The sequence below is a fragment of the Canis aureus genome, chromosome 26, assembly GCF_053574225.1.
Source record: "Canis aureus isolate CA01 chromosome 26, VMU_Caureus_v.1.0, whole genome shotgun sequence".
Lineage (NCBI taxonomy): Eukaryota > Metazoa > Chordata > Mammalia > Carnivora > Canidae > Canis > Canis aureus.
The window spans coordinates 37,617,395-37,634,167 of record NC_135636.1 but is presented as its reverse complement, the minus strand read 5'-3'; the positions used below and the strand labels follow the sequence as shown (position 1 = coordinate 37,634,167).

Genomic DNA, 16,773 nt, shown 5'->3' with positions numbered 1-16,773 from the left:
GATCAACCTGCTTGTTACAGTCAAGTGACTCTGGGATCAGAAACATTCCTCCCCCCGCCTCTTGCTTGGAGGGCGAGGGCTGGCTCACCTCCATCACAGGTCAGGTGAGGGCCTGGCTCACACCCACAGAGATGGGAAGGCAGCAGGGCCAGACCTCCCCACACATGTCCCCAGCACTCAGCCCGGGGCCTGCCCTGGGGTCACATGCTGTACATGCTAGTTGGCAATTAAGGTGTTGCTGACACAACACCTGCCCCGGAGTAGTCACCCGAGTCACCCCAGTGGCCACTGGGACCACAGAGCGTGTACCCAGAGTGTTCCATATACCATGCTCGGCATTTCTACCTCCTCCTCCTCTTTCTTCACAGCCTTGTAAGATAGATGGTATTACCCCTATTTTGCAGAAGGGAAGGCTGAGGTTCAGCAGGACGAATCGCTTGCCTGAGTGCCCCCTGCCCCCCCCATCCCGCCCCAAGCTGCAGAATGATGAGGGGACTCCGCGGCCAGGGCCGCTGACCGCGCCCCTGCTCTCCCTGGCAGTCCTCGGGCCTAGCATCTCCCCCTCTGGGAATCATTCTTTTCCATTAAGGAATGCTCCTCTGCTAAAATGTAGCACTATGGCAAATAACTCTAACATTTAGTCTTTAAAATCGAATGCTATTTTCTACCCAGAGATAAAAACAGCTGTGAGCTCCTCCAGGGAAGGAATGTTGTTGCTTTTTTTTTTTTTTTTTTTTTTTTGCCTTGTTCTCACGTCCTCCCTCCCGATAGTGGGGCCCAGCGTGGAGTAGGAGTGCAGCAGGCGTTTGTGGCAGGAGGGTGTGAGCGCACAACCAGGCGAAGGCCGCTGCCTCACCAGTGTGGAATCACGGCCCAGGCAGCTAAGAGGAGGCCGCCCCACCCACAGGTCACAGACCGACACCGTGCACGGCTCTCTGGCTTCTAAGAAGATTTTCTTTATTCTGCACAATTCCTTTTACAAGTTGGAATCATTTGCTAACATTTAAAGATGAGAAGGTTTTGCATAGAATCCAGGTGTCCAGCTTGTAGCAGAAACTGGCTAGCTGTCACCCAACCTGTGCCCTGTTCTTCCCGGCACATGGCCTCCCTTGCAGTTAGTTGGGACCACGTGGCAATAGTCCAGTCACCGGATTGTGGGGGGAAGTAATATGCACCACTTCCTGCCTGGTCCCCAATCCTGCCGCCCACCCCCCGGGTCCTGCTCACTCTCTTCCCTGTCTGCTGACCAGATACAGAAGATCTGGGGAGGGGGGTGCTGAGGAGGACTCCCAGGCCTGAGGAGGGGACAGAGCCATCACATAAAAGGAGTGGGGCCCTTCCACAGCTGGCCCACATTGGACCACAGTACCAGGATATAAACCTTTGCAGTATTAAAGCTTTGCACTTTGGGGCTGCTCGTTACAGCAGCTTCTTCTGACTAATGCAGCTTCTTCAGAAAAGTCAGAAATGGGGTTCACTTTCCCATGCGACAACCATGAGCTGGAATTTTGCAGCTACTACCCCCTGTAGCCCAGCCTGGATTTTCCAGCTCACCTGATCCCTGACCTCAATCTGCCTAACTCAGTAAACAGGGAAATTGAGGCACACGGAAGACAGGGAACCACCTCAAATTCACTGTGTATTAGGGGGCAGAGCTGAACTTGGCCTGAAGTCTCCAAGCTCCTACTCCAGGGTTCTTTCTCAAGATCTTTCTCACTTCTGAGCAGAGAGGAGGTTTGATTAGGAAGTGAGAAGAGGGAGAGGTTCAAAGTCTAGGGCACTTTTGGGGTAAAAGGAGAGCTAAGTGCCCAAGAGAGGAAGGGGAACCCCAGATGGTGGAGGGGGTGAAAAGACGAGGGAACCATGATTGCTCTATGATTCCAGTTTGCAGAAGGCTTAGAAATGTTCAGCAGGTGAAATCAGGTGCTTTCCCCAAGGGGTAGACCTGCGTCTGGTGTGGAGGCCTGACTCTAATCCTCCCTTTCTCTCTCTCTGTCCCCCGCCCCCTCAAGGGCCCATGCCCTTGGTTGCCAAAGCTCCACTGCAAAGAAGCAGAAGCCAGTTTTCCTTTCCAGACAATCAAATCCAGGAAGAAATGATTTGCAAAACAATCCCATGTCAAGGTTGTTGTGCCAGGAATGTCACCGTCAGGAGGGTGGGGAGGGTGCTCTGTGAAGTGGGCAGGGACATTCCAGGTGAGCCCTCTCCCAGTGGCTATGCTGGGGAGCTTCGCCTGCCCCCTTGCAGCCACTGCAACTCCCTAGTACCTCGAGCACCTGCCAGGCATGCATTTCTGGAGTGCCCAAAACATATCCCACCCAGGGACCTTCCCAGAGTCCCCTCTGACACTTTTCTGTAAGTAAAGTAGCATCTGCTGTGGAGGTGTTTGTGGATGCCCAGAGGCTGTTAGGAATCCTTTGGCTTTACTCTCTCACCTGCCCAGACCAGGCCACTGCCTAGAACCCATGGCAGCTTTGCCAGAAGCTCAGCTTGTTCATCACTTCTCCACAGCTTATGACCACCCTCCACCCCTAACCCTGACGCTGGCCACTGGGGCCCAGCTGGCTCCCCAGCTCAGACCAGGAAAGGTGCTTGGAGACTTGATTTTGCATCCACCACCCCAACCACCAAATACCCCACCGCCAACCACCACCGACCACCAAATACACTACCAACCACCACCAATCACCAAATACCCCACCACCAAACACCATCAGTCACCAAATACCCCAACTGCCAACCACCACCACCAACAAACACCTCCACGCCCCCCAACAACAACTACCACTGACCACCAACCACCCCACTGCCACCACCACCCACCATCAGCATATTGACAGGAACAGAAAGAAATGACTACATTTGAGGGTCTGAGTAGAGAAAGAAGGAAAGAGAGTGTCCCCTCAGAGCTGCTGGTGCAAAGGCCCTACTAGGAAGTTTCATGAACCCACGGGGACCTTGGGCACAAAAGCCTGAGTTGTCCTTAAGGGGCAATTATGTGGCACTTAGACTAGATGTGCATTAAACAATGACACAGCAAACCTGTACACATGTCTACAATCCCTTCCGCACACTTCTGAATCCAAGAAATTCTGAACAAAATAAGGTTAGCACTAAAATCATTTGGTGGAAAAAGCCTACCCTGAACAGATAAATATTCACGTTATTTTCTGCAGAAGTATTAATGTGTTTATAACTATGGGATGCTACCCCAGACCCCACTGGTGTGTTATATGACATACGGTGTTTTCTTTCTTTCTCCTTTCTTTCTTTTCTTTCTTTCTTTTCTTTCTTTCTTTTCTTTCTTTCTTTCTTTCTTTCTTTCTTTCTTTCTTTCTTTCTTTCCTTTCTTTCTTTCTTTCTTTCTTTCTTTCTTTCTTTCTTTCTTTCTTTCTTTCTTCTTTCTTTTTCTTTCTTTCTTTCTTCTTTCTGTTATTGTTAAGTAATCTCTACCCTAACATGGAGCTTGAATTTACAACCCTGAGATCAAGGGACAAAGGGTCCACTAACTGAATCAGCCAGGCATCCCTGGTATGTGCTTCTTAAAACCCAAAAACTTCCCAAACTCCAAAGCATGTGAGCACCCTGAGACATCAGGGTTTGAGATAAGAGGTTGTGGGCTATATACATTCCAAGTGCTTTATATCTATTTACTCATTTCATCTTTACAATAATGTTGTGAAGGAGAACTCATTATTATTATTGTTCCCATTTTATAGCTGAGGAATCTGAGACAGAGGGAGGTGAAATGACTTGCTTCAAAGCTGGTGAGTGTTGGAGCTGGGGTTTGGATCCCAGCATCCTGGTTCCGGAGCCTACTCTCTGAACCGCCCTACTCTTTGCCTGGGGTACGGTGGTAAAGAGCAGAGAATAAGCATTTTCAGCTCCATGTGCAACAAGTGTATGCTCAGGAGAGAGTGTGAGGAGTAAATCTGTATTACAGGCGTTCTCGAGGGGTGGCCAACCATCCAGTCTGCCCTGGAATTGTCCTGTGTCCCAGGAAATCCCTCATTCCCACCAAACTGGGATGGTTGGTCGCCTTAGTTCTTGGGGACCATGTGCCTGTTCTCTTATAAGTGTCACGAACATCACGATCCACTAAGGGGGATCCCAGGGTCCCATATTGTCACATAACATGGCTTCTCAACCCAAACCAGGATCTCCTGCAGGTACTTAACCAAGATACCGGGAGAAAACTCGAGAGTGAATGCTGGCTGCGTCAGACTCACCGAGCGGCAGTGTGTGTGTGTGCAAGGGGCACCTGCCTGAGGGCTTATGAGGACAAGTGTGACTCTATGTGGCCTACCCCTTGAACATTGACTTTGGAATCCATTGTAAACACAGTGAGACTATTCCTCCAGAGGGACATTTATTCTGATATTCCAATTCAGAAAATGACTGGCTCTCATCCCTACCTTGGAATTTTAACCTGTTAAAGCCCACACCTGACTTCTTAGGAATGAGCCTCATCGGGGACTTCTAACCACCTGCCATCGGCTGCCCAGTCCTGTCTAAGTGCAAAGTAAAGGGAGCCAAGGTGCCTGCCCTTGACGAGCAGGTCTGGGCTATGGAGGTGGGAGAGGAACGTGCCTGGGCTGGTGGGGTGGGGGATCACCCCACGTGCTGAGGGTGTCCCTGGTCAAGAATGCAGGCTGGAGGCTGCTAGCTAAACCTGGTAGACTAAACACATTTCTTTACCTCTGTTGTTCTCTGAAAGTTGAATAAAATGACATAAAAGCATTTTTTTTTTAATGCACACCTATCCACTGGGAGAAAGAGACCACGTGAGGAGCTAACAGCAGATGAGAGGCGTCGACCAAATTCTAGAAGCTGGAACAGATGGTGAGTGGGGGCTGACTGAAGAAACTCAGAAAGCTGAAACCTGACTCTTTGTTGGGTGGGTGGCGGGGAGCCATCGGGACACGAGACAATTGAAGATCGTCAGGAAGGCTCAGGGCTGAGAGACACCAGGAACCTCCAAAGACCGGGGTGAGGGACAGGACTGGAAGCAGAAAGGCGGGGGGTGGTGATCCCAGGGGACTTCCAGGTCTCCCTGCCCGGCTGGCACGTCCCCACCATGGCTGGAGGCTCACCCACGAGAGAGCCCGGCAGATGCTCATCTGAGGTCACGTTCGCACGGGCTCTGCACCAGGCCTGGACTAGCACCGGCCCTTGGTAAGTTGCTGCTCTCGTGGTTATACTCGGCTGGTCTCCTTCAGTCTTGTTCTCCTATTTCCTTCTGTTGGTCAGTGAGAGCCTCAAAGAGGCAGGGGCGGGAGAGGGGAAGTGGACAGCAGGGCCTGGCCGCCTGGCCACAGCCCTCGCCTCTCCACATACCTCCTGACGCATCAGATGCTGCGTTGTGGCGCCAACGGCTCGTTGCCTCCCAATTTCTACCACCCTCTTCTTGAGTAACCAGAGCTCGCTTTCTAGTTAGCTACCTTGCCTCCCAGCTACGGGTATTTCTCAGTCTCCTTTTCACTCAGGTGTGGCCATTTGACTCTAGGAGTGGGAATGTTGCGAGGAAATCAGGAATTATCTTTGAAGGAAGAGAGCTCTTCCTCCTCTCCGCTCTCTGGGCTGCAGATGTGATGGCCAGTGCTCCAGCAGCCATGCTGGGCAATGAGGATAAAGGCCACATGCCAGGGATGGCAGAGCAGAGAGATGGAAGGAGCCATCTTCACCGAGTTGCCATAGCAGCCTGCACTGCCTACCTTTGGACTTCTTTTACATGACAGAAATGAACTTCATTCTTGTTTTGGCTACTGTTTTAGAATTTTCTATCCTGGGGCGCCTGGGTGGCTGAGTGGTTGAGCATCTGCCTTTGGCTCAGGGCATGATCCTGGGGTCCTGAGATCGAGTCCCACATCAGGCTCCCCAGAGGGAGTCTGCTTCTCCCTCTGCCTATATCTCTGCCTCTGTGTCTCTCATGAATAAATAAATAGAATCTCTCTTTTTTTTTTAAAGAATTTTTTCTGTCCTGTGCAATGGATCTTAATTCTGTCTGTTTAAATTTGAGTTGGGGACAACACCTCCCTTGCCCTCTTTCCTATTCAGAGGTCAGAATAAGCAGAGACTTTGGTTGTTATGAAGTCCACAGAGCCAGGAGCAAAATCTAGTCCATTGATGTTTTTCTTAGCTCATACAAAGTTTTTAAAATTAGGATATTTTTTTTTTTTTTTTTAATGATAGTCACAGAGAGAGAGAGAGGCAGAGTCATAGGCAGAGGGAGAAGCAGGCTCCATGCACCGGGAGCCCGACGTGGGATTCGATCCCGGGACTCCAGGATCGCGCCCTGGGGCCAAAGGCAGGCGCCAAACCGCTGCGCCACCCAGGGAGATATTTGAATACATGTTTAAAAACCTTTTAGTTATTTATTTGAGAGAGAAACGGAGATAGTGACAGAGGTAGCGAAAGAGAGCAGGAGGAGGGAGGGGAGGGAGAAGCAGGCTCCCCACCAGGCAGGGAGCCCCATGAAAGGCTCAGTCCCAGGAGTTCGGGATCACAACCAGAGCTGAAAGCAGATTCTCAACCTACTGAGCCACCCAGGTGCCCCGAATACATTTTTTTTCAGTGTTACTTTTTTATTAATATTTTTAGAACTATACCTCTTGGTTTTGATTAATTTTAAATCTTATTATTGAGGTATACTTGTCCTGCAATGTTATATTAGGTTTAGGGATACAACATATTGATTTGACAATTCTATAAATCACTCAGTGCTCATCATGATAAGTATAATCACCATCTGTCTGAACACATTTTAAACATTAAAATTGTGGTTTCTGGATTTTCTTGAATAAGTGGGGCATCCGGTGCCACTGGATCCATACTTCAGCATGGTAGCATTCATATGGGACATCTGCTGTCTCGTGGCATGGTCCTTCCCCTGCTCTCGCATGAGCTAGGCATGTCTATGTACTATCCCATGAGCTAGGCTTGTGTACATATATGTTAGCTCATGATATCCTATGAGTTCGGTATGTATATAGGTTGCCTATGAGCTAGATTTGTATATGGGTTTTCCTACAAACTAGGTATTCTATGGGTTATCCTAGGAGTTAGGTATCTATGTAGGTTATCCTATGAATTAGGGATGTCCATGCATTATCCTATGAGCTCGGTATGTATTATGTGTTATCTCCACTCAACAGATGAGGAATTTGAGGCCCAGAGAAGACTGGCCCCAAGTCACAGAGCTGGAAGTGGTAGAGCCAAGACTCCAGTCTGTCTGCATTCCATGCTTGCTCTGTCAGTCTTTGAGTTTGCAACCCTTGACTTTCCAACTCCTTGCTTAAAGTTTCACAGAAGAAAATAGAGCCAAGGAGAAGAAATACTTAATGACCCTTGTCATACCATTATCAAATTGATAGTGCTAGCTCCTCTGCTGCATTGGGAGAATGGATTTTTTTTTTCAGCATATCCTTCATGCCTGGCACAGAGCCAGCCTAGGGAACTACATGTTAAACAAGTGAGGTGGCCCATCCTCAGTCACACAGAGCCAGCAGTCGAGCGGGATATGAACCCAGGGCTCCCGCCTGCCTGTCCTGGGCTCTTCCCCCAGGCCTGGCTGTTGTCCAATCTATTCTGCTTTCTCTTGAATACTAACAGAAGTCAAGAGCACAGGCTCTGCATCTAACATCTTCACACTCAAATTCCAGCTTCACCTCTTACCACTTTTTTTTTTTAAAGATTTCATTTTTATTTATTGATTTGAGAAGGGTGGGGAGAGAGAGAGCATGAGCAGTGGGGAGAGGGAGAAGCAGGCTCCCCGCCAAGCCAGGAGCTTGACGTGCGGCTCCATCCCAAGACCCTGTGATCATGACCTGAGCCGAAGGCAGACACCCAACCAAACTACCCAGGCACCCCCACCTATTATCACCTTGAGCCTTGATTTCTTCACCAGTGAATGGGGCTAATCACAGAACCTACATCATCAGGCCACTGGGGGAGGAGGGAATCTCTAGATGAAGGCATCTGCATGTGAATAAGTGACCAGCACAAAATAGGTGCTCACTAAACAGTAGTTATCATTGTGACACAAGTTTGGTATGAGTGTGTGAGGTAGGGAGGGATTTTGCCTACGTCTTAAAATTCTTTCCTTAGGCATTATCTTGCCCTTCCTTAATCCAAGGCAGCCTGATCCCTCCACAGAGCTGGACAAAAGGTCATGCACAGGTCTGGACACAAGGTCACACTCAGGCAAGGGCATCCCATATATCTCAGGAGCTAGAGAACAATGACTTCCATTCTATCACTCACATTCTATCACTCCGCCAACAGGTAGTGAGTTCCTACTTTCTACCAGGCCCTGGGTTAGGGCTGGGGATCCAGGATAAGTTGACCTTGTCCTGCCTTCGGAGATTCTCCACCTGGCTGTTAAGGTTAGATGAGGTTACAGGATTCTCTGACACACAGTTGATGACAACTCTTATGGGAAGGGGAGGAGAAGGCCTACCTGGAGGAAGATGTATTCCCACTCCAGCCGAGACTGCTAACACTCCCCCACACCTGTAGTCTTCTCACCTTCCCAGGTGAGCTGCTGGACTACATTTCCCAGGCTCTCCCCCAGCTCAATGGGGCACGTGATCCAGCTGATGACTGAGCATGGGCTGCAATGATGTGCCACTTCAGAGCCCTGCCCCTCAAACCCCCAACACTCCTTAATACTCTCTTTGCCCAGTGAATGGCTGGAATAGTGATGACCCCCAGGGCCACCTTGAGACCCACCTATTGAAGATTCAACCTGAATCCCAGAAGGACCAGTTAGAGAGTTGACACTTGCTCAGAATTGTTATATAAGCAGGAGCGCTATTTCTAGCATATCTGCGGGATATCTGTAACACCCTATGTGTAATAGTAGCTAGGATCACCCTAACCGATAATCTGCCACGAAAGCCTGATATTCTCTGTTATGTAACGCTTCTGCTTCACGGCTCTAACAATTACATTTGGCTCTGTAGTACTGTTACCAAAGCTATGGTCCCAGCTTAGTTCTTTGTCTAGCTGGAGATGATACTCCTGACCAGTTGTTTCCAATTGGGATACTCTTATTCCTTAGTTCTCTGTTTTCGTGCATTTATTGTTGTTATTGTTGGCTAGAACTAGATTTTTTTTTAAGATTTTATTAATTTATTCATGAAAGACAGAGAGAGAGAGAGAGAGAGAGAGGCAGAGACATAGGCAGAGGGAGAAGCCGGCTACCTGTGGAGAGCCTGATGCAGGACTCGATTCCAGGACCCCAAGATCACACCCTGGGATGAAGGCAGACAATCACTGAGCCACCCAGGCGTCCTTGGAATTAGATTGTGAGTGAGATTTTTATCTCTCTACCCCTCTTCCAACTGTGTAGACACTGGCTAGTCTTTGATTGATGTGGAGAAGTATCAGACCTGTCTATATCACTCAGGAGCCTGGCAGGAACCAGGTAAACACGCAGACTGAATAACTGAGGGGAATTGCATTATGTACATTCAGTTATGAAATGAATAAGGTCTGAGGATCTAATGTATAACCGATGGCTAGGGTTGATAACACTACTGCATAACTGAAATGTTGAAATGTGCTAGGAGAGTAGAACATAAATGGCCTCACCAAAAAGAGAGAGAGAGAGAGAGAGAGAGGTAAATATGTGATAAGTATGTTCGTTAACTTGATGGGGGAAATCTTTTCACATGTATACGTCTATCAAATCATCACATTGCTTTAATTATTTACAGTTTTATTTGTCAATTATACCTCAATAAAGGTGGAAAAAAATAAATGATTTACAAAGCTGTGGGTGGGTCCACCCCACATGCCCTCAGCATCATCTCTGCATGGAGCTTTACTGCTAATCTCGTTCGCTCTCTGCTGCAGGTGGGTTTTCTGGCCAGGGATGCAAGCTTAGCCAGTGCGTTGAGCAAGCCCAGAGTGCTAGGGCCAATGTCCTGGAAGCAGCCCTCAAACAAAGGCAAAGGGCGGTTGGCAGATGAACCTCCCAGGTTCCTCACTCCTCAGTTGGGTTAAGTCTGAGAGACCTGTTGCACATTGCCTCCCAGAGCTCCCCGGAGGACTGGGCTCTAGGTGCCTTGGCCCATAGCCTGCCTCCACAGGCTCACTTTTGGTCTTTCTCTGCACTGCCTTTCCACTGTTTCCTGGGATCTCTTCCTAAATTCGACTTGCACTCGAATCTTTGCCCCAGGCTCTGCTTCTTGGGAACCCTAACCCAGAGCAAAGTTTACGGGGAGCAATAAGGAGTATTGCAGTAGCCTGGGGGTAGTAACAAAAGGAAATCATTGCCTTTGAAGATGGGCAGAGGGACCAGGATGGCGAGGACAAGATCACCTGCCAGGATCTGTGGCCTTGGTGGAGAGACACAACTGACCAAGTGACTATACATGAGGGCAGGGGGAGAGAAAGAATAAACATCCTGACTTCTCCCTCCCCCCACTTTCTGATCTCCTGCTGGTGCCCCCTGTTGACCAAACCCGGCCAGAAGCCAGAGGTCAAGAGAACTTGCTGGTGTTTCCACAGTGGTCAGGTTGCCTGGCACAGAGCAGCGTGGAAGAGGGTAGGGAGTGTGCATTTGGAGGGGCAAACAGATGTGTAGCATACAGCCTGATTGTTTGTCTTTGACCTGCAGAATTTCGGTAGTGCAGGATCTGAAAAAGGCTTTTCCAGGTGTCAGAATGGAGTAAACTTTGGTGCAGAGACTGGAAGGGCTGGGGTGAGTAGGCACCAGCATTCCTGTTTCCTTGTGCAGAATGGTCTACCCCCAAGACTCAGTGGCTTCAAATAACAATTTTACTACATACAATTCTGTAAGTCAAGAGATTGGGTTGGGGTCAGCTAGGTAATTCTTCTGTTCCACGTGGTGTGACTGAAGTCATATATTCAGCTGGCAACCATTCTGGTCTGGCGAGTCCAGCATGGCTTCACGAATATGTTTAGTTTCTTGGTGGGAGGGGCGGAAAAGCCCGGCTCACCAAGACTAGAGTGACTCGGGGTTCCCAGGGAGAATGTTCAAGATGCCCCAGTGGAAGCTGCAAGGTTGCTTATGACCTAGGCTCAAAGTCCAGGAATGACATTTCCACTGCATTGTATCAAACAAGTGCCTCCATGGAGCCCAGATACAACATGAGGAAACTTTTGCAATGGGAGGAATAGCAAAGAACTTGTGGTCACCTTTACTTGCCCAGCCAGTCATCCAGGTTGACTAGTGTTTGGGGCATGTGCCAGGAAGTCAAGGAACAGAGGTTGGAGAGAGACTTGAAAGTCATGACAGGGGCTGGGGAGATAGTAATAAGGCAGAGAGTGAAGGCCCTAGAATTGGATTCAAACTCAAATTCCGTCTCTGCCACTTCCAACACTTGCCCAGGGCGTGATCGCGCTGTCTCTGGATGGAGTCCTGCACCCGGCTCCCCACAGGGAGCCTGCTTCTTTCTCTGCCTTTTTCTCTGCTTCTCTTTCTGTGTCTCTCATGAAGAAATAAATAAAATACTTTTTTAAAAAGTTTTTTTCTACCCATGCATGTATCTAAACATGCGTATTTTTGGTTTTGCTTTCACTATACATTCCAAAAGTTGCACCATTGTGTATATGTTCTGCAACTTGTTTTTTCATTTAAAATTGTTTCTGGAAAAAAAAAAAATTTGTTTCTGAGATCTCCCTTCTCTGCCGTGCGGAAATTCATTCCATTTCCCGGTTGTGTAACATTCTATGGTGTGAGTATTCCAGTTTATTTGCCCATTCCCTGTGGATGTGCACTTGGGGGTGTTTCCAATATTTTTGTTGTTAGGAACAGTGCTGGTGTGAACATCCTCGAAAATGTTCCCTGACGGCACACAGGCAGGCTTCTGGAGGGTGAATGCCTAGGAGGATATTTGCTCTGGCCCCCTCCTCGCCTTTCATTTCCCAGCTCCTGGGGTCTCAGGCAGAGCCGTCCTCCTCCCCTGGGCTGCTCTCTTCCACCCCAACCCCTTCACCTAGGAAACTCAGAACCCTTCCCCGACCTGCAAGCCACGCTGGTCCCCCAACTGTACATTTATGTTGAGCGATTCTGTGATGAACGTGTGTCTCGCCCAGTAGAGTGCAAGCCCCACGAAGCCTGGACGCTCACGGTCCCCGGCTTCCAGCTGGGGCCTGGCACGCTGCAGGCGCCCCGGCGGTGGCTTGAAGGCTGCCCGATGGGGCGGGCGGGAGGCCGAGGGGCCGGGCGGCTGGAGCCTGAGCCCACAGGTGGCTCCAACCCGGCGTCCCGGGCCTGGCGATTGCAGGCGGGTCACGGATCCCGGGAAACGCACAACTCAGGTCCGCGGTTGGCGGGGGGGGGGGCGGCGGGGGCTTCGACGAGGGGGCGGGGCTTCGGCGAGGGCGGGGGGCGGGGCCGGGGCCGAGGCCGAGGCCGGGACCCGGGCGGGGGCCGGGGGCGGGGCCGGGCCCGGCGGGAGCGGGGCGGGGCGGGGCGGGGCGGGCCCTGCCCGGGCCTCGTTAAGAGGGTCGTGGCGCGCCGCGGTCCCCGCAGATCCTGGGGTGAGCACCGACCGGCGGAGGGAGCCGCGCAGGGGCGCACGCTTGGCACCATGACCCAGACGCCCGCCTTCGACAAGCCCAAAGTGAGAGCGGGCGGGGCTCGGGGTCCCGGGGGCCGCCTCCTGGTCTGGCTGGAGGCCCTAGGGGCGTCCCCAGCCCGGGAGTGAATCGGGGCCCCTGCAGCCGCTTCCTTGCCTCGGCTCGGGCCCTCGCTGCCTCCAGGCCCTTGAGGGAGAGACAGTGAGGCGGGGAGGGTCCTGAATCCCCGGGCGCCCGGCTGGCTTCCGTGTTCTGCCTCTGCCCCTGACTTGGCCTCTCTGAGTCTCAGTTTCACTACCTGTCAAATGGGCCTGGGGCGCCGCCGGCGCTGGGTCGCTGTGTGAGCCCAGGCAGGGGGCTCGACCCCTGGAACCTCGGCCGTAAAATGGGGCCCGGTGTCTACACCCGTAGGCACCTCAAGCGTTGCGGAAACCGCTTTATACTCCAACACTGTGATGGTTTTGGGAGCGCCCAGGAGCTCAGGTTTGTGGATGTGCCAGTCGGAAGGACCGTGCGGTAGAGCGGAGGGCGGGCAGCAGGGCGACCCCTCTCCCTGCTAGGGGCTGAGTGGGCCTTAGGCCCTGGGTTCATTTAGGGCCAAGACACAGCTACTGGCCTAGAGGGATAACTCGTGGTCCCTCCTCCCACCAGCTGTGGCCTCCCGGGAAAGGCTGGATCAGGTTTGGAGCACGGAGATTCAGTCCACAGGCGGGAGGGGTCCAGGGGTCTGTCAGCAGGGTTTGAGACTGCTGGGGAGGTGGTGATGGGAAGGAGTGAGTTGTAATCAGACTCCACTTACCTCTCTGAGAAATAGGTGTGAGTGATGATGGCAGGTATCACAAAAGTGTTGGTGAGAATCCCATGTGTGTGGGGGAGTGCTGGAGGAGGGGTGGGCAGCGCTGGAGGAGGTAAGGCCTGGCCCCCACGGCTGATACCCTCATCGTAGGGTAAATGCCCAGCTACCCCCTTCCAGACGTTGTTTGATGTGAGCGGGGGAGCACTCCTGCTGGACCCCACCCTATGCCTCCTTCACGCCTTGTCTGGATGCCCCATCACTGGTGCTGCTTTCCTTGTGAAGGCTTTTTTTTTTTCCTTTTTTTTCCTTTATAAAATACTTTTGGATTCCCTCGGCCCTTGGCCTGGGGAAACCACTTGCCCTAATCTGAATCCTGAGGCGGTAAACAAAGCCTCTTGACTGGGAAGCCCCTTGAAATTGGCATTTTCCAGATAAGTGGTAGGCAACGCTTCTGTAGAACTGATGTGCACCAAATCTGTCCTTGCAACACTTGTAATAGCCCCCTGAGGGAGAGACTCTTTTACCCTTTTTGGGCCTCACCCAATCTTCTCTGCTTCAAGCTGGTAGGTTATTCTCCCTTTCTGGGCCTCAGTTTCCACACCTGGGAAATGGGCTCCACCTGTTTGGGGAGAGATGTCCAGAGATTAAAAGATGCTTGAGAGGGAAGGGATTATCCACGATGTAATGAGGTGATTAAATTTTTTATTGCAAGGAGGGAACATGCCTGAGCTGGCAGGAGAAGCAAAAAGGAGCGTGTCAGCCACTGTGACCGGAGCCAGCTCTCTGCCTTCATGTGGGTTGGAACAGATCATAATGAGAAGTAGTATTAGTAGCTGGAGCTAATTAAGTCGTTATTGCCCTGTGCTGAGCTAATAACAGTCGTTATTACTGTTCTGAACACGTTACTTTCATTAATTCATTTGATTCTAGCAATGACTCTGAGGTAGCGGGGAGCACCCCATTCAACAGATGAATAGAGGAGCAGAGAGATCAATTGGTCTGTGGTTACACAGCAAGGAAGCAGCCAGGCTAGGGTAGAGCCCAGGGAGCTAGCATCAAAAATCCCATAGCCAGCTTTCCTAAAATTGCCTTTGCAGAAGCCTTTGGGGTATAGGTGCCTGTGGCCCTGCTGTAGGCCCCTCTGGGACAGGAGCCTCTGCTGGGCTGTTTGGCTTCTTCTGGCTACCACTAGATGAGGCCCAGGACCTGGCCAGTTTTAAGAAAGCAGAACAAGGCTTTCTAAACTTTAATGTGTACCCCATCCCCTGAGTGCCTGGTTAACATTCAGACACTGAATTGGGAGGTTTGGGGTGGGACTTGATACGATCCCTTCTAACAGGTTCACAGGCAGTACCAACACTGCTGGACCACGGACTACACTTTGAGTACCAAGGCCCTAGGTGGCTGCCTCCCTGGTTTGATTGTGTTATCCTAACCAATGCTTTCTGAGCACCTGTTGGGCACTCGAGGAGGTGTGGAGGAGGCGGAGGGGTGGGTGGCCCTTATCAGTATATTTCTACATGAGGCAAGGCTGGAAAATCCCATGGTGCTCAGGAGTTCTTCGTCACGGATCACATACCTGTTTTTGTAGTACCAGTGGGTACCTGGCACCTTCTGTGATTTACATCACAAATCTCTGGACACTTGGACAAGGTAGATCTCTTCCTCGTCTAACAGACCAGGAAGCTGAGGGGTGAAGTGACTTGCCCAAGGCCACACAAAATGAGCACAGCTGTAGACCAGCAAGTGGACTGGCCCATTTTGGAAGAGCACAGTTTCTAGATTGTCCTTCCCTGATGCAGAGAACTGGGGCTAAATCTCCCACATAATTTTTTAAGTAGGCTCTATAGCCAGTGTGGGGCTTGAACTTATGACTTTAAAAAGTTGTAAGAGTCACATTCTCTACGGACCAAACCAGCCAGGCGACCCACCCACACACTTTATTTCTCCTTTTTGAATGTTCACTCCATACCAGGCACTGTTCTCACTGCTTTGCATATATTCATTTAATGCTCACAGTATCGCTTTAAGGTAGATCCTCTTATCTTCAATTCTGTATGAGGGAATGGCTCAGAGAGAAGAATTTTCCAAAGTCACATAGCCAGAAAGCAGAGCTAGACTTGAACCCAGTTCTACCTAAAACTGAAATGGACACTGTCAGTTGTCTTGGCGATTTGCCATTCCCACTTTGAGGGGAGGGAGTGGACTCAGAGTCACCTGGGGCCTCAGGTAGATTGAGAGTGGGTCCCTGCCTTGGTGCTTGGCGGCCACAAGAGCTCACGTTTCTCTGCAACTCCACTTCCTTCTCTTATAAGATGCATTAAACCAAGGTCATGGGGGATCCCTGGGTGGCTCAGCGGTTTGGCGCCTGCCTTTGGCCCAGGGCGCGGTCCCGGAGTCCCAGGATTGAGTCCCCCATCGGGCTCCTGGCATGGAGCCTGCTTCTCCCTCTGCCTGTGTCTCTGCCTCTCTCTCTCAATCTGTGTCTATCATAAATCAATCAATCAATCAATCAATCAATCAATCTTAAAAAAAAAAAAAAGACCAAGGTCATGGGTTCTTGGGGAAGTTGTGCTGAGTGGCACCTGTGAAGCCCCTGGCTGACGAGCAGTGGGTCCTTAAGTATGCTTTTCTTCCCCTGGGACGGTAGTGGGGGTCCTGGTGCCCTCTGGGAAGCCCCTTTCCCCTGCCTTACCTCTTGACTTCCTGCTTCAAAGCCACTGTAAAGCCCACCATTGGCACTGATTTGGGCTTCTGGTGTTTTTGGTTACCAGAGCCACCTGTTCTAATTTTTAAAAATATTTTACTTATTTATTTTTAAAAGATTTTATTTCAGAGCATGTAGGCAAGCATGAGCCAGGGAGCGGGGCAGAAGGAGAAGCAGATTCCCCTGGGACTCCATCCCAGGACCCTGAGATCAGGAACCTGAGCTGAAGGCAGATGCTTAACCCACCGAGCCACCTGTTCTTAAAAAGCCCCTCAGCGTGCTTTCCTTATCCATTATAACACACGTGGCACTTGGGAGGGAAGGGAATAAATGAGCTTGGGTTTCAAGGAAGCCTTTTGTTTGACAGAAGCAGCAAGGACCAGAGAGGGGAAATGTGGTCACACTCCTGATGCTACATCAGGCCTTGGGTTGGCCTGGCCTAGATGGGAAGGGGCCCTGTGAGGAACTTGTATACCTTACCCTGGTTGCCCTAGGAGGGGTGCCCCTCCCGGGCAGGGAAGGATAGTCCTGGACCTGGCTTTGGACAGGGGGGAAGAGCAGGCCGGGGGGCCAGAGTGAGCTTCCAGCCTATATTTACTCAGCGTTTTGGGGTCAGGCTCACTCTCACCCCTTAGCTTTCTGAGGCCCCAGAGCAGCAAGGTGAGGGAAGAAACCAGCCCTGGGGTCCTTGCGACTATGGAGGCAAAACAGTGAGTTT

General features: G+C 50.9%; 1 protein-coding gene across 5 annotated transcripts in view; it reads left to right on the top strand.

Moving 5' to 3' along the window:
• Window positions 1-8,331: 8,331 nt before the first annotated feature.
• Window positions 8,332-16,773, top strand: part of ADA (adenosine deaminase) — a 31,564-nt gene continuing 23,122 nt past the window's right edge. Inside the window, exons 1-2 of one of the 5 annotated variants that reach the window (XM_077873279.1) lie at window positions 8,332-8,384; window positions 9,353-9,427. In XM_077873279.1, the coding sequence (XP_077729405.1) occupies window positions 9,374-9,427 (54 nt within the window). In that variant the 5' untranslated portion in view covers window positions 8,332-8,384; window positions 9,353-9,373. Of the gene's footprint in view, window positions 8,385-9,352; window positions 9,428-12,442; window positions 12,597-12,737; window positions 13,036-16,773 lie in introns of those variants that run through there. The other 4 variants (XM_077873276.1, XM_077873277.1, XM_077873278.1 and 1 more) reach the window with 4 other exon arrangements.